The sequence below is a fragment of the Coregonus clupeaformis genome, unplaced genomic scaffold (assembly GCF_020615455.1).
Source record: "Coregonus clupeaformis isolate EN_2021a unplaced genomic scaffold, ASM2061545v1 scaf0421, whole genome shotgun sequence".
In the NCBI taxonomy this organism is placed as follows: domain Eukaryota; kingdom Metazoa; phylum Chordata; class Actinopteri; order Salmoniformes; family Salmonidae; genus Coregonus; species Coregonus clupeaformis.
In genome coordinates, this window is record NW_025533876.1 from 289,546 (window position 1) to 307,478 (window position 17,933).

Genomic DNA, 17,933 nt, shown 5'->3' on the forward strand with positions numbered 1-17,933 from the left:
CCATGTTTAAAGTGTGTTTATTATCTGTGTGTACATACCTCTGAGGGAGTGTGTGTCTGTGTAATCTGTATCACCGGTCTCTTCCAGGAGGAGGAGGGTCCAGAGGTGCTGCTGGTGAAAGAGGGGTGTGAGGAGGGTCTGGGGAACCCTGAGGGGACCAAGGACATGGAGGACAACCAGACTACACCTCCTCCTGAACCCACAGAGGAACCAGCTGAGCAGCACAGGACCACACACAGTCTCATTGAGGTGAGCCCACTGTGAACTACTGTCTGAATGGTATTAGGTCAGGGCCCGTATCCACAAAGCCTCTCAGAGTAGGAGTGCTGATATAGGATCAGTTTTGCCTTTTAGATCATAATGAATAAGACCTGATCCTCGACTCTTTGTGGATACGGGCCCAGGTCTTTTGTCTTAAGTGTGGGACCATGCCTTTGAATTATCAAACCATTAAAGTGTCAGGTATCAATCAAATCAACTAACATGTTTGCATAGCTCTCATAGCAATCCCTCATTGCCCAATCAGAAGATGCTCCATAGCAGGGTGCTCATATCAGATTTCTTGATCCAACATCATCTCACTCTGTGTCTCTTACAGTCAGTAGACATGGAGGATGGGAAGCCTGATCTGCTGCTAGTCAAAGTGGAGACGATAGAGGATGGACCAGAGAGCATTGATCTGCTGAGTGAACTAAAGATGGGGGAGCAAGGTAAGGGAGAAATACATATAGCCTACATACAGTAATAGATATTCAATAGGAATAGTGATACTCCTGGCTATTGTTTTTTCTTCATTCATAAAATGAAATCAAAAACACACAATGTATGAACTTCACCAAGTAATATACTTTTTTTTTTAAACTCCATATGTAGAGTTCTCTGCCATGTTTGTATAGTCTATTTTGTAACCTCCTCCTGCAGGTGATTGGCTAGAGGCTAATAGAGGAGACTGGGCGACCATCTTGGATTCCCAGACCCAGACGGATGCAGCCAAGGGCCCAGGGGACAACGTCACCGAGCAGACCACGACCAGAGGCGACATAGTGGAGGTCAGTGGATGGGACAGCGTCCTCAACTCTGGGCTGGGGAACAACACTGTTAACCACAACCAGAAACAGACAGTCGAACACAAAACAACAACCAAACTTAGTCTCCATGACAACAGACTGGCTGAGACCAGGGTGAGGCGTAGATTTGGTCTGTTGGAAAGCCTTCAGTTTCCCCAAACAGGTCAAATCAAATCAAATGTATTGGTCACATACACATGGTTAGCAGATGTTATTGCGAATGTAGCGAAATGCTTGTGCTTCTAGTTCCGACAGTGCAGCAATATCTAGCAAGTAATATCAACCAGAGATCCACCAGAGGATGCATACGGGAGAGAAGCCGTTGGGCTGCCACCTTTGCGGGGCCAGTTTTTCACAATCGTCCAGCCTGAAGAGGCACCAGAGAGTCTACACGGGAGAAACCCTACAGCTGCCCCCAGTGTGAGAAGAGGTTCTCCCACAAGCACCAGCTGAAGATGCACCTGAAGATGCACATGGGAGAGAGGCTGTTCACCTGTATGCACTGTGGGAAGAGGTTCTCAGAGAGGAGCTACCTCAAGATACACCAGCAGAAAATGCACACGGCCCATGTATAGTGAATAGCAGGGTTTCCATTAGCCGGTAATAGCCAACCTTTAGCCGCTAAATAAAATTGGCGCGGGCAAATTGTCCAGGAGAATAAAAATATACCATGATTTCTTTTGCCTATTCATTGATTGAAATACCAGTCAATGTAAATACAGTGCCTTCAGAAAGTATTCATACTTATGAAAAACGTTGTTGTGTTACAGCCTGAATTCAAAATGGATTAAATAGATTTCTCTCTCGCCCATCTACACACAAAACCCCATAATGACAAAGTGAAAACATGTTCTTAGACATTTTTGCTAATTTATTAAAAATGAAATATCTAATTTACATAAGTATTCACACTCCTGAGTCAATACATTTACATTTACATTTTAGTCATTTAGCAGACGCTCTTATCCAGAGCGACTTACAGTTAGTGAATACATTTTTTATATATATACAGTGGGGAGAACAAGTATTTGATACACTGCCGATTTTGCAGGTTTTCCTACTTACAAAGCATGTAGAGGTCTGTAATTTTTATCATAGGTACACTTCAACTGTGAGAGACGGAATCTAAAACAAAAATCCAGAAAATCACATTGTATGATTCTAAAGTAATTCATTTGCATTTTATTGCATTGCTAGAACCAGGTTTTCCTCTAGGATTTTGCCTGTGCTTAGCTCCATTCCATTCCCCAGTCCTTAACTATTACAAGCATACCCATGACATGATGCAGCCACCACTATGCTTGAAAATATGGAGAGTGGTACTCAGTAATGTGTTATGTTGGGGGCAAATCCAATACAACACTTTGTATTCAGGTCAAAAAGTGAATTGCTTTGCCACATTTTTTGCAGTATTACTTTAGTGCCTTGTTGCAAACAGGATGCATGTTTTGTAGGGTTGGGCGGTATCCATATTTTCATATCGTTATACTGTTCTCTCATAGCATATAGATATAGGTTACTACTGGCTTAGTACACAAGGGGGTGCCAAAAGCCCATTGGTGTCTTTCCAGAATTTCAATGGAGGCTGCTAACTAAATATGCTAACGATCACAAACTAAATAAACTAATTGCAAAGATAGTTATACATATACAGTGGGGGAAAAAAGTATTTAGTCAGCCACCAATTGTGCAAGTTCTCCCACTTAAAAAGATGAGAGAGGCCTGTAATTGTCATCATAGGTACACGTCAACTATGACAGACAAATTGAGAAAAAGAAATCCATAAAATCACATTGTAGGATTTTTAATGAATTTATTTGCTAATTATGGTGGAAATTAAGTATTTGGTCACCTACAAACAAGCAAGATTTATGGCTCTCACAGACCTGTAACTTCTTCTTTAAGAGGCTCCTCTGTCCTCCACTCGTTACCTGTATTAATGGCACCTGTTTGAACTTGTTATCAGTATAAAAGACACCTGTCCACAACCTCAAACAGTCACACTCCAAACTCCACTATGGCCAAGACCAAAGAGCTGTCAAAGGACACCAGAAACAAAATTGTAGACCTGCACCAGGCTGGGAAGACTGAATCTGCAATAGGTAAGCAGCTTGGTTTGAAGAAATCAACTGTGGGAGCAATTATTAGGAAATGGAAGACATACAAGACCACTGATAATCTCCCTCGATCTGGGGCTCCACGCAAGATCTCACCCCGTGGGGTCAAAATGATCAGAAGAACGGTGAGCAAAAATCTCAGAACCACACGGGGGGACCTAGTGAATGACCTGCAGAGAGCTGGGACCAAAGTAACAAAGCCTACCATCAGTAACACACTACGCCGCCAGGGACTCAAATCCTGCAGTGCCAGACGTGTCCCCCTGCTTAAGCCAGTACATGTCCAGGCCCGTCTGAAGTTTGCTAGAGTGCATTTGGATGATCCAGAAGAGGATTGGGAGAATGTCATATGGTCAGATGAAACCAAAATATAACTTTTTGGTAAAAACTCAACTCGTCGTGTTTGGAGGACAAAGAATGCTGAGTTGCATCCAAAGAACACCATACCTACTGTGAAGCATGGGGGTGGAAACAGCTTTGGGGCTGTTTTTCTGCAAAGGGACCAGGACGACTGATCCGTGTAAAGGAAAGAATGAATGGGGCCATGTATCGTGAGATTTTGAGTGAAAACCTCCTTCCATCAGCAAGGGCATTGAAGATGAAACGTGGCTGGGTCTTTCAGCATGACAATGATCCCAAACACACCGCCCGGGCAACGAAGGAGTGGCTTCGTAAGAAGCATTTCAAGGTCCTAGAGTGGCCTAGCCAGTCTCCAGATCTCAACCCCATAGAAAATCTTTGGAGGGAGTTGAATGTCCGTGTTGCCCAGCGACAGCCCCAAAACATCACTGCTCTAGAGGAGATCTGCATGGAGGAATGGGCCAAAATACCAGCAACAGTGTGTGAAAACCTTGTGAAGACTTACAGAAAACGTTTGACCTGTGTCATTGCCAACAAAGGGTATATAACAAAGTATTGAGAAACTTTTGTTATTGACCAAATACTTATTTTCCACCATAATTTGCAAATAAATAAATAAAAAATCCTACAATGTGATTTTCTGGATTTTTTTTTCTCATTTTGTCTGTCATAGTTGACATGTACCTATGATGAAAATTACAGGCCTCTCTCATCTTTTTAAGTGGGAGAACTTCAACAATTGGTGGCTGACTAAATACTTTTTTTCCCCACTGTATAGGTAGGAGCTACCGAATGTCATTTTTGGTGAATTTGGTTATTTACAAGCGAATGTGAACGAGACACATTGTGCAAATGAACAAAGTTTTGCCGCATGCTTGTCTGAAGGAAGAACAGTATTGCTTCTGGAGCAGCATGTGTAGGCTACACACTGTGTCTGTGTGGAGTCTGGAATCACTAGGGCAATAGGCCTTCCTGCTCTGCTCAGAGAAGAGCTTCCAGGAAATTTGAACAGATCCTTGCGACATGGGGCTGTGCATTATCAATCTGAAACATGAGGTGATGGCGGCGGATGAATGGCACAACAATGGGCCTCAGGATCTCGTCACGGTGTCTTTGTGCATTGAAATTGCCATCGATAAAATGCAATTGTGTTCGTTGTCCGTAGCTTATGCCTGCCCATACCATAACCCCACCGCCACCATGGGGCACTCTGTTCACAACGCTGACATCAGTAAACCGCTCGCCCACACGATGCCATACGCGTGGTCTGCGGTTTTGAGGCCGGTTGGACATACTGCCAAATTCTCTAAAATGATGTTGGAGGCGGCTTATGGTAGAGAAATGAACATTAAATTCTCTGGCAAACAGCTCTGGTGGAAATTCCTGCTGTCAGCATGCCAATTGCACGCTCCCACAAAACCTGAGACATCTGTGGCATTGTGTTGCACATTTTAGAGTGGCCTTTTATTGTCCCCAGCACAAGGTGCACCTGTATAATGACCATGCTGTTTAGAATAGGTAAACCTTTCTAATGGGGGATCGAAGATTTACATAGGCTAGTACTTTTGCTGTTTGTTACTCGTCTTGTTGGCTGAGGAAAAGTAAATCTTCACAGTGCGCATCGGAATTCAGTAAGAAGGATGCACGCAGTTGCATCCTCGTTGCATGTTCTGTCATTCTGAGCACCGTGGTTGGATGCCCTAATCAGGTTATGCAGCCAATGCATATGGGTCTGGTACATTTCTAAAATGTCAGGTAAAATGCTGCCGGTCAAATGTCCAGCGCCACATTTTCCTAACTGAAACCCTGGTGTATAGTGACATGTAATGTAGTACTAGTTAGTTTGTTTGTAGTTAATTTTGTTTGTTTTGGATGTAGTAGGGAACTGGATGAGATGAACTGAGGAAAGAATGAGTATGATGAGTTAGAGTAGATGATATGGTGATTGTTGGTGTGATGGTGTCTGTAAAAATGCTTCACTGATGAAAAGTGAAAAACTTATCCTGTTGTTTGATGCTGGTGTTTTATAATGAGGAAATTATAGTGCCTTAATTCATGTTTACTTGACTGGAAGTAGTGTGTAATGTAATGTTGAACCTTTTCTAAAGTGAGGGCACAAGATTTACAGAAATGTAAAGTGTTACCATAGTCAGAAACATTATTCTACACATATTTTGTATAATAAAAGTACTGTACAGTCGTGGTCAAAAGTTTTGAGAATGACACAAATACTAATTTTCACGAAGTCTGCTGCCTCAGTTTTGATGATGGCAATTTGCATATACTCCAGAATGTCATGAAGAGTGATCAGATGAATTGCAATTAATTCCATTGTCCCTCTTTGCCATGAAAATGAACTTAATCTCCAAAAAACATTTCCACTGCATTTCAGCCCTGCCACAAAAGGACCAGCTGCCATCATGTCAGTGATTCTCTCGTTAACACAGGTGAGAGTGTTGACGAGGACAAGGCTGGAGATCACTCTGTCATGCAGATTGAGTTAGAATAACAGACTGGAAGCTTTAAAAGGAGGGTGGTGCTTGAAATCATTGTTCTTCCTCTGTTAACCATGGTTACCTGCAAGGAAATACGTGCCGTCATCATTGCTTTGCACAAAAAGGGCTTCACAGGCAAGGATATTGCTGCTTGTAAGATTGCACCTAAATCAACCATTTATCGGATCATCAAGAACTTCAAGGAGAGAGGTTCAACTGTTGTGAAGAAGGCGTCAAGGCGCCCAAGAAAGTCCAGCAAGTGCCAGGACCGTCTCCTAAAGTTGATTCAGCTGCGGGATCGGGGCACCACCAGTGCAGAGCTTGCTCAGGAATGGCAGCAGGCAGGTGTGAGTGCATTTGCACGCACAGTGAGGTGAATACTTTTGGAGGATGGCCTGGTGTCAAGAAGGGCAGCAAAGAAGCCACTTCTCTCCAGGAAAAACATCAGGGACAGACTGATATTCTGCAAAAGGTACAGGGATTGGACTGCTGAGGACTGGGGTAAAGTCATTTTCTCTGATGAATCCCCTTTTCGAATGTTTGGGGCATCCGGAAAACACCTTGTCCGGAGAAGACAAGGTGAGCGCTACCATCAGTCCTGTGTCATGCCGACAGTAAAGCATCCTGAGACCATTCATGTGTGGGGTTGCTTCTCAGCCAAGGGAGTGGGCTCACTCACAATTTTGCCTAAGAACACAGCCATGAATAAAGAATGGTACCAACACATCCTCCGAGAGCAACTTCTCTCAACCATCCAAGAACAGTTTGGTGACGACCAATGCCTTTTCCAGCATGATGGAGCACCTTGCTATAAGGCAAAAGTGATAACTAAGTGGCTCGGGGAACAAAACATCAACATTTTGGGTCCATGGCCAGGAAACTCCCCAGACCTTAATCCCATTGAGAACTTGTGGTCAATCCTCAAGAGGTGGGTGGACAAAAAAAAAACCACAAATTCGGACAAACTCCAAGCATTGATTATGCAAGAATGGGCTGCCATCAGTCAGGATGTGGCCCAGAAGTTAATTGACAGCATGCCAGGGCGGATTGCAGAGGTCTTGAAAAAGAAGTGTCAACACTGCAAATATTGACTCTTTGCATAAACTTAATGTAATTGTCAATAAAAGCCTTTGACACTTATGGAATGCTTGTAATTATACTTCAGTATACCATAATAACATCTGACAAAAATATCTCATAACACTGAAGCAGCGAACTTTGTGAAGACCAACACAATACCAAAATTGACTCTGTGCTGAATGACTTGGTTATTTTTGTATCATTGCAGGGACTGAGTTTCCCTTATCTCAGTCGAACCAAAACATTATACTTAATTCTTGAATCAACACATATGGATTAAAAATAATAATAATACTCCAATGGTGCCATATTGTTAGGTACTTGAATCACAGTGTTATAGATGGGTTTGACTGTGGTTAACCTTCTATAATGTTTCTGTGTGTACAGCAAAGATGTTCTTATATAAATCTTTATATGCTCTTCTGTACAATTTGTGTTTACAGTCTGCAGTCTATGAGGACCTGCTGATTTCCGGTGTTGCTGGCGGGAGAGACTGGATCACTGAAGTGGCTGGTCAGAAACCCTGGCCCCGGATCAGGACACTGGATCAGGAGCCGTCGCGGTTCCTTCTTGAGTTGGAACCAAGACCCAACCGCGAGGGACAAAGACTCCACCACCACACAGAAAACAACCTGTGGACAGGTGGACTGAACAACCTCAGTCCTGGTGGTCATCAGAGAGACAGAGGCTCCAGTCAGCAGCCCAGACCCTTCTCTTCACAGTCTCAGTGCAGGGATGGAGCAGGACCTGGGGCTGATAGAGATAGATCCTCCTGTTCCTATGATACAAACACCACAGTATCCATGATGAACAGAGCAGGTTACCCTGGGCTTCAGCCTTCACAGAGAGCAGTGGGAGAACCCCCTGGTGGTAGTCTATCAGCAAGTCTGTCTTCTCCTTCAGAGTCTCTTCTAAAGCCTGGTGACTGGGTTCATCGACGGCCTCAACCTGGGTCTAGCTTTCCTGGTCATGGTTACCCCATGAGTACAGACAGGGTCAGGATGGGCGTTCATCAGAAGAGGTACCTAGCCTATAACACAGCACACAATCCCAACAACACCCAAACAATGGCTAGAGGTCTAGGAGGGAGCTCAAAGACTAATCACCTGAGGGCGGTGGCTCATGCTTCTATCTCCTCTGGTGTCATTGGATCACAACGTGAGAGGCCGAGCATTAGTACGGACGCCGACAAGCCCTATTCCTGCCCCACGTGTGGGAAGTGCTTCGCTAGGGCAAACTATTTAAAGGAGCACCAGACCGTTCACACCAAGGAGAGGCCCTTCAAGTGCAAACTATGTTACAAGAGCTTCTCCTTCCTGACTAACCTTACTAGACATAAGAGTGTCCACAACGGGAAAAATGTGTAGCAGTGTGGCTTGAGATGTACACAGGGGATATCTGGGAACCATTCTTTAGCTGACATATTATAGTTATCATGTGAAGTGTCTTGGGGTAAGAGGGTAATTAACCACATACCCCTCATTAACCCTTTGTTAACTTGTCATTTGAAACAGGCTTGTGTAAATACCTGTTTTTAGAGGCTAGAACAAGGACAGTTGAATATTTACCTTACTGAGGTGATGTAGATGGAATAAAGTAATTCTATACTTTTCTACTCTATTCTTACTAACACTGTTCTTTCCTAACAAGTCTGCTCACAGCTTGAAAGATACTTATAGGAGATTTGATGTGTAATGTAATAAGTAGTACCGTATTTCAAAGAATAGCGCGCATCCCTATTTAATTTAACCACACCCTTTGAGCTATGACGGAAACCAATAAGATCCCTTCTCCTCCGTGTTAAGGTTTTAAAGTGTCTGTCCTATAGCTAGGAGATATACGTTTTTTTTTACACATATTTAACCCTTTTTTGCGGACACAAAACTACTTCCATTATTTATTCTTTACGGGTACCGGGTTACCTTCAGACGAGTCCCATGACACTTGTGGGGGTCGTAGAACAAAACGAATCTCCCCTTTCTACAGTGGGGTCATATTAGTTTGTAGCCCAAATGATTTGGACGCTACAGACAGAAGTTGGCATATCGGCGGTACCGACTTCAGACGAGTCCCATAGGCAAAACGTCATCAGAGCCTCATCTTTCCATAGAGTGGTCATATTAGTTTGTCGGACAAACCGTTTTCATGAGAAGACCGATTTTCGGGATGTCTCCTGGTCTGACAAACAGCGCTGTAGCTTTGCCACTTTACACCGCAGATGCGGAAGGCCGACATAGACGGATTGACACGCATCCAATGCAAAAACAGATATCTCTAGCTTAAACAGACTGATTTTGATAGGAATTGTTGTATTATGTTAATTACATTGGCGCACAGGTGCGTCAATCGACTCTAGGCGGTGATTTGATCAGGTGCATGGATTATTTTGGCAAAGGAGTAATGCTCACTAACAGGGATGGGAACAACATTTGAGATAAATAATTTTTTTGTGCGTATGGAACATTTCTGGGATCTTTTATTTCCGCTCATGAAACATGGGACCAACACTTTACATGTTGCGATTATATTTTTGTTCAGTGTAGATCAATATCAACCATCAGACAGGGCCTGCAACCGCCTCTTGAACGTAGGTTGTTTGAGTTGGAGACTCTGTGACTTAAAAAATCATAAAGGACTTGGGTTGATGCATCTGAACATTAGGAGCTTACTTCCTAAACTGGATTACATCAAGATCTGGGCTATGCAGACGAATCCGGACATTCTGGTATTGACTGAAACTTGGACCTCTGGGGTCATTCTGGACTCTGATTAATATTGGTTGTAATGTGTTCAGAGCTGAAAGGCAGCTCTTATTAAAAATAATTTATCTGTTTCTTTACTGAAATCCATTTCCCTTGCCCAAACATTTGAGCCTTTGTCCGGGGAAAAATGTATCAGTAACTGTTATAGGGGTCTACCGTCCTACCTCGGCTAACCTATGTGCACACGAGGAGTCAACTAGTTTGTTGTCTTCTTTTATTAAATCAGAAGTTATTATCCTGGGTGACCTAAATTATGATTGGGAAATGCAGGCTTCAGACAATCTAAAAGACATGTAATGATATTCATCTTACCCAGCTGGTGACTAAGCCTACACGGCCCAACCCTAGAGATCCTTCAAAGTCAACTCTGATTGATCTTATCTTAACGAATACACTAGAGAAATTTGTTTCTACTGGTGTCTTCGCCCAAGACATTAGTGACCATTGTCCAGTTGTTTGTGTTAAAGATGTGTGAATACAAAAATCTAAGCCTTGTGTCATAACAAAGAGGAACTTAAAAAACGTTAAAAAGCGTCAATACAGGACTAAGATTGAATTGTACTACACCGGCTCCGACGCTCGTTGGATGTGGCAGGGCTTGCAAACTATTACGGACTACAAAGGGAAGCACAGCCGCGAGCTGCCCTTTTGACACGAGCCTACCAAATGAGCTAAATTACTTCTATGCAAGCAACACTGAAGCATGCATGAGAGCATCAGCTGTTCCGGATGACTGTGTGATCACACTCTCCGTAGCCGATGTGAGTAAGACCTTTAAACAGGTCAACATTCACAAGGCCACAGGGACAGACAGATTACCAGGACGTGTACTCCGAGCATGTGCTGACCAACTGGCAAGTGTCTTCACTGACATTTTTAACCTTTCCCTGACTGAGTCTGTAATACCAACATGTTTCAAGCAGAACACCATAGTCCCTGTGCCCAAGAACACTAAGGTAACCTGCCTAAATGACTACCGACCTGTAGCACTCACGTCTGTAGCCATGAAGTGCTTTGAAAGGCTGGTCATGGCTCACATCAACACCATTATCCCAGAAACCCTAGACCCACTCCAATTTGCATACCACCCCAACAGATCCACAGATGATGCAATCTCTATTGCACACTCCTACGTGAGAATGCTACTCATTGGCTACAGCTCAGCGTTCAACACCATAGTGCCCTCAAAGCTCATCACTAAGCTAAGGACCCTGGGACTAAACACCTCCCTCTGCAACTGGATCCTGGACTTCCTGACGGGCCACCCCCAGGTGGTAAGGGTAGGTAACAACACATCTACCACACTAATCCTCAACACGGGGGCCCCTCAGGGGTGCGTGCTCATTCCCCTCCTGTACTCCCTGTTCACCCATGACTGCATGAACAGGCACGACTCCAACACCATCATTAAGTTTGCAGACGACACAACAGTTGTAGGCCTGATCACCGACAACGATGAGACATCCTATAGGGAGGAGGTCAGAGACCTGGCCGTGTGGTGCCAGGATAACAACCTCTCCCTCAACGTGATCAAGATAAAGGAGACGATTGTGGACTACAGGAAAAAGAAGAGGACCGAGCACGCCCCCATTCTTATCAACGGGGCTGTAGTGGAGCAGGTTGAGAGCTTCAAGTTCCTTGGTGTCCACATCACCAACAAACTATCATGGTCCAAACACACCAAGACAGTTGTGAAGAGGGCACGACAAAGCCTATTCCCCCTCAGGAGACTGAAAAGATTTGGCATGGGTCCTCAGATCCTCAAAAAATTCTACAGCTGCACCATCGAGAGCATCCTGCCTGGTATGGCAACTGCCTGGTATGGCAACTGCTCGGATGGCATCAGTACATCACTGGGGCCAAGCTTCCTGCCATCCAGGACCTCTACACCAGGCGGTGTCAGAGGAAGGCCCTAAAAATTGTCAAAGACTCCAGCCACCCTAGTCATATACTGTTCTCTCTGCTACCGCACGGCAAGCGGTACCGGAGCGCCAAGTCTAGGTCCAAAAGGCTTCTTAAAAGCTTCTACCCCCAAGCCATAAGACTCCTGAACAGCTAATCAAATGGCTACCTGGACTATTTGAATTGTTCCCACCCCACCCCCTATTTTACGCTGCTGCTACTCTGTTTATTATCTATGCATAGTCACTTTAACTCTACCTACATGTACGTTACCTCAATTACCTCGACTAACCTGTGACCCCGTACATTGACCCTGTACCGGTACCCCCTGTATATAGCCTCGCTACTGTTTACTGCTGCTCTTTAATTATTTTTGTATTATTGTTTTTTACTTATTTATTTTTTACTTAACACTTATTTTTCTTAAAACTGCATTGTTGGTTAAGGGCTTGTAAGTAAGCATTTCACTGTAAGGTCTACACCTGTTGTATTCAGCGCATGTGACAAATACAATTTGATTTACTCACACCCGGCTCGAACAGAGAAGAATGCTATTTATGTTAGCTAGCTGGCTAAGGCTATGCAACAGAACTCTTCCGAGTCAAGGTAAGCTTCGGTTGTATTAATTTATTGCCACCGTGGCCCGCTGGTGTAACTGCTAATCTGCTTGCTGTACACTGTACTGCGTGATTGTAGCAGGTTTACTAACATGTTAGTTATATTAGCTATGTTGACTATGACGTTCGCTAATATTGTGACATTGACAACGATGTGGGCTGTGTGTAGCTGTTATGGTATGATGGTTTGGCTTGGAATGGTTTTTTCACCTGGTCACAGACAGCTGTTGTGTTGTGCACTGAAGTCCACAAGTGAAGGGAAAAGGTGAGAGGAGGAGAGCGCATAGATGCGAGAAGGAATTATACAATGACCTAAATGGTTATGCTGTTTGTATGTGGCTGCTATGAAGGTGAACTGTGTGTGCGGGTGATCAGGGGTATATTAATTCTGCCAATTTAGTTGAAAAACGTTGTTTAAACAGAAGCAAACGGAACGAAACAGGGATAAACCTACCTGAATTTGTCCAATAGAAACTCGTTTGCAACTGCTTGGACTAATGATTACACTCTAGATCAGCTAGATGCAGGCAAGAGTGTTCAAGGTGGTATTGAATGTGTCACTGTGTCACCTTGATTACGCCAATTTGTCTCTCGACGTGTGCATCTACGTTATCAACTTTTATTTGTAGGCTAAGTTGTAGCAACCTCATGATGGGTATAGGAAAAATTCTAGTATCACGTAGTAGCCTAAACCTATCGATGTTACATTGAGCTGGGTGAATATTGGGATGCAGCTACCCCCTTCTCGTCCATGTGGCCACATTTCTAAACCATCAACGGAAAGGTGAGATTGTGAGGTAGTTCCGTAAATCATTTGCTTGTAACCAAATACAGTGCCTTCAGAAAGTATTCATAGCCCTTGACTTAGTCCACATTTTGTTGTTACAGCCTGAATTCCAAATGGATTAAATAGTTTTTCACCCATCTACACACAATACCCCATAATGACAAAGTGAAAACATGTTTTTAGAAATGTTTGCAAATGTACTGAAAATGAAATACAGAAGAAAAATAAAATATCTCAGCTGTGAGTCTTTCTGGGAAAGCCTGTAAGAGCTTTTCACACCTGGATTGTTCAACATTTGTCCATTATTCTTTTCAAAATTCTTCAAGCTCTGTCAAATTGGTTGTTGATCATTGCTAGACAACCATTTTCAGGTCTTGCCATAGATTTTCAAGTAGATTTAAGTCAAAACTGTAATTCGGCCACTCAGGAGCATTCACTGTTATCTTGTTAAGCAATTCCATTGTAGATTTGGCCTTGTTTTTTAGGAAATGGACCTGCTGAAAGGGGAATTCATCTCCCAGTGTCTGGTGGAAAGCAGTCTGGACCAGGTTTTCCTCTAGAATTTTGCCTGTGCTTAGCTCCATTCTGTTTCTTTTTTATCCTGAAAAACTCCCCAGTCCTTAACAATTACAAGCATACCTATAACATGATGCAGCCACCACTATGCTTGAAAATATGGAGAGTAGTACTCAGTGATGTGTTGTGTTGGATTTGCCCCAAACATAACACTTTGTATTCAGGACAAAAATTTACTCAAGTTTGCCAAAAAGCACCTGGAAGATCATCAAGACTCTTGGAAGAATGTTCTATGGACAGATGATTCAAAAGTACAACTTTTTGGACAAAATGGCTGTCATTATGCCTGGCAAAAACTAAACACTGCATTCCACAGTAAGAACCTCATACCAACGGTCAAGTGTGGTAGTGTGATGGTTTGGGGATGCTTTGCTGCCTCAGGACCTGGACGACTTGCCTTAATAGAAGGAACCATGAATTCTGCTCTGTATTAGAGAATTCTACAGGAGAATGTCAGGCCATCTGTCTGTGAGCTGAAGCTGAAGCGCAGCTGGGTCATGCAGCAAGACAGTGATCCAAAACACACAATCAAGTCTACATGAAAATGTCTAAAGAGCAACAAATTTGAAGTTTTTTAATAGCCTAGTCAAAGTCCAGACCTAATCCCAATTGAGATGTTGAGGCAGGACTTGAAACGAGCAGTTCATGCTTGAAAATCCACAAATGTCACTGAGTAACAGCAGTTCTGCATGCAAGAGTGGGCCAAGATTCCTCCACAGCAACATGAGAGACTGATCATCAACTACAGGAAGCGTTTGGTTGGAGTCATTGCAGCTAAAGGTGGCACAACCAGTTATTGAATGTAAGGGGGCAATTACATTTTCACACAGGAGCATTGGGTGTTGCATAACTTTGTTTATGAAATAAATGAAATAAGTATGTAATTGTTGTGTTATTTGTTCACTCAGGCTCCCTTTATCTAATATTAGGTTTTGGTTGAAGATCTGATAACATTCAGTATTAAAAATATGCAAAAGTAGAGAAAATTAGAAAGGGGGCAAATACTTTTTCTGGGAACTGGATGAGGTGAACTGAGGAAAGAATGAGTATGATGAGTAGATGATATGGTGATGGTTGATGTGATGGTGTCTGAACATTCTTTTCACTGATGACAAGTGACAACCTTGTCCTGTTGTTTGATGCTGGTGTTTTATAATGAGGAAATGATAGTGCCTACATGAATGTTTATGTGACATATAAAGTAGTGAAGATGTGTGTAATGTTTAAACTTTTCCAAAGTATTCTAAAATTCATTTTATCAAAGCGATGACTATCAGAATGGCTTTCTTTCCCGCAGCAGTAGCTATCCTTCACTCACTGGTGCAGCCAGCAGAGGCTGCTCCCTCTATAGTTCAGGAGCTATGTGACCAGATGGAGGAGTGGAGGAAGAGTAATGTGGCGGCCCAGATGGAAAGTTCACCATTGCCACAACAACCCCCACAGAGTTGACAGGAGTCTCTTCCCTTCCCTACAGGTTCCATGTTACCAACCGCTCAGCCTGAACATTTATCCTCCTCACAAGCTTCTTCCCTACCAGCTCCTCTCAAGGCAACCATCCAACAGTGCCTCAGCCCCAATATGCACATTCTCCACTCTCAAGTGCTACCACCAAGACAACTGTCTGTGCCTTATCAGTCTAAACCTATTGTCCAGCCTAAGCCTCCTCTCCAGTCTAAACCTCCTATTCAGACTAAACCTCCTATTCAGACTAAACCTCCTGTCCAACCGGCTGTGAGTACTCAAAGTCATGTGCACGTCCAGCCTCCTGTGCACACTCAGGCTCACGTGCACCAGGGGGTGCTGAGAATGTTTTGTTGAGGTGCTGCAACACCCTCAGCACCCCTACTTGCTGCGGCTATGCTTATATTTCTATTAAATTAGTCAAGCGTTTTGTATTTGGTCCCATATTCCTAACACGCAATGACTACATCAAGCTTGTGACTCTACGAACTTGTTGGATGCATTTGCAGTTTGTTTTGGTTGTTGGTGATATTTATGCCTCTTAACTTTCTCACTCATCATTACTCATGATTAATCCATGATTATCCGTAATCATGGTAGCATCCAAATTAATGTATAAGTGTTCAGAAACATATTCTTATTTACAATAAAAGTGACTCCAAAATGACACTACATTATTTACCATTAATTTCAATTGGGCACAACATAATCTGTCTGTCGCCAAATTAAAAGTTTTAACTTTACTGTCCAAATAACTACGTAGGGGAGTGTACATCACCATGTCACTGTGTTTAGTCTACAGTCCTTGACCTCAAGCTGTTTGCAGTAAATGGCCTATAAGATACCTTCAGGTTGTGTGATGACTGAAGTGAAATATTAAACATGCACTAAAGTGAACCTGTACTTGATATTCCAGACTGACTGGTCTCTACAAACTGGGTCAGTGTACGACTTGTTTACTTCTGTTTAGGAGGGTTATTAACCACTTACCCCTCATTGACCCTTTGTTAACATGTCATTTGAAACAGGCTTGTAAATACCTGTTTTTAGAGAGACAGTAAACCTAGGCTAGGACCAGGGGTGTAACTTTCACTAGGGACGGGGGGGACATGACCCTCCAACATTCTGAAATTGCATTTTTGTCCCCCACAGTTTTATAATTGCACTGTGATACAAAACGCGTCGCCGGTGTGCTTTAGGACCATGTAGACGCCTCAGAGCAGTCGGGCAGGCTGTTTTCCGGTTTAAACCGGCTGGATTTAGGGCTGCACAGACACCACAGAGCATGCAGACAAGCTGTGTGAAGGCAAAGCTTCTGGAAGGCTGGCCTATAGGACCAGCACAGGAGAGATGATCAGAGGCAGCTGCTGTCCGTGTTGTGCTTTTTCTCAGAGTTGTAAAAGTAAGCAGAGCAGAAACTGGCTACTTTTTAGTTGACTGATCTAGCTTGCAAGGTATGCTGTTTGACAGGGGGAAAGTATTTATTCCCAGTGCTGAGCTAGTAGTGTAACTGACATGTTATGTTAGCAAATGTTTCATCCCCACTCGACTGAAATGAATGAACTACTAGCAGCTAGTTAGCTAGTAGCAACCACAGCCAGTTCAGCTCTAGCTAGCTGTAGCCTTTGTTTTGTCCCATTTCAACAGAAGTAAATTTGATGATGTACCATAAGCTAGAGCTAGCCAAAAGTTGGCTAACGTTAGCTAGCTATCTCACTAACTTTAGCTATTATTTTTGCCTATATCACACTAGACCTGAATCAAACGATGAAACCAGCGGCCAAACGATTGAAGACCGATATATTCTGACGTTTCTTCAGCGTAGTGTGAGTTTTTATTAGTCAGTATAGCAATGTAACGTTATTGATCTGTCAGTTTCCCTAGCTAATTCCCTGCTTTTCACACTGACACGGTATAAACATCATTACAGGCTTCACTGTCATGGTGCACAGTCAGTACACAGCACTATGCTCATCATGTCTCTTAGCAGGATAAGATGGTGACAGGCGTCCCAACAGGGTCAGACAGCCAGGGAAGACCAGTCTACGGAGCTCAGGTGAATTTTGCAGTATATTATAACAGCCAGTGAATGGATACAAAATTCTATCTTGAGTTGGTGGTTAGGCTACAGTCTGGGATCTGGGAATAATGGTCATTTAAATTATTGAACCATTGATTCTATTCTTGGATGTATAAATGTACATCAAGGTAATTCTTAATTCTTTGTCATGCCTCATCTGAACAGGATCAGATGGTGACCGCGGTCTCAGCAAGGTCAGACAACCAGTGAAGACCAGTCTGTGACGGCACGAAGGTGAACTTTTACAGATGCAACACTTTATTCACTCTGTGCAGCAAACACTAGACAAGCCAGAAGCTTCAAAGATTGAAACTATACTGAACAAAAATATAAACGCAACATGTAAAGTGTTGGTCCCATGTTTCATGAGCTGAAATAAAAGATCCCAGAAATGTTCCATACGCACAAAAATATTATTTCTCTCAAATGTTGTGCACAAATTTGTTTACATCCCTGTTAGTGAGCATTTTTCCTTTGGCAAGATAATCCATCCACCTGACAGGTGTGGCATATCAAGAAGCTGATTAAACAGCATTATCATTACACAGGTGCACCTTGTGCTGGGAACAATAAAAAATACACTCTAAAATGTGCAGTTTTGTCACACAACACAATGCCACAGATGTCTC

The 17,933-nt window shown here is 43.1% G+C and overlaps 1 protein-coding gene across 1 annotated transcript; it reads left to right on the plus strand.

Moving 5' to 3' along the window:
• The first annotated feature begins 209 nt into the window (after positions 1-209).
• On the plus strand, positions 210-9,276 carry LOC121556657 (B-cell CLL/lymphoma 6 member B protein-like). The gene is made up of 4 exons (XM_041870541.2): positions 210-249; positions 599-710; positions 922-1,049; positions 7,563-9,276. The coding sequence occupies exons 2-4, from the start codon at positions 608-610 to the stop codon at positions 8,484-8,486; spliced, it is 1,155 nt and encodes a 384-aa protein (XP_041726475.2). The 5' UTR covers positions 210-249; positions 599-607; the 3' UTR covers positions 8,487-9,276.
• The last annotated feature ends 8,657 nt before the right edge of the window (positions 9,277-17,933 follow it).

What these genes read in the sequence shown, in the direction of transcription:
- LOC121556657 (XM_041870541.2), top strand. Translation starts at nt 608, where the DNA reads ATGGAGGATGGGAAGCCTGATCTGCTGCTAGTCAAAGTGGAGACGATA. An exon ending in ACTAAAGATGGGGGAGCAAG is followed by an intron (nt 711 to 921) that starts GTAAGGGAGAAA and finishes CTCCTCCTGCAG; the next exon opens with GTGATTGGCTAGAGGCTAAT. An exon ending in CCAGAGGCGACATAGTGGAG is followed by an intron (nt 1,050 to 7,562) that starts GTCAGTGGATGG and finishes TTGTGTTTACAG; the next exon opens with TCTGCAGTCTATGAGGACCT.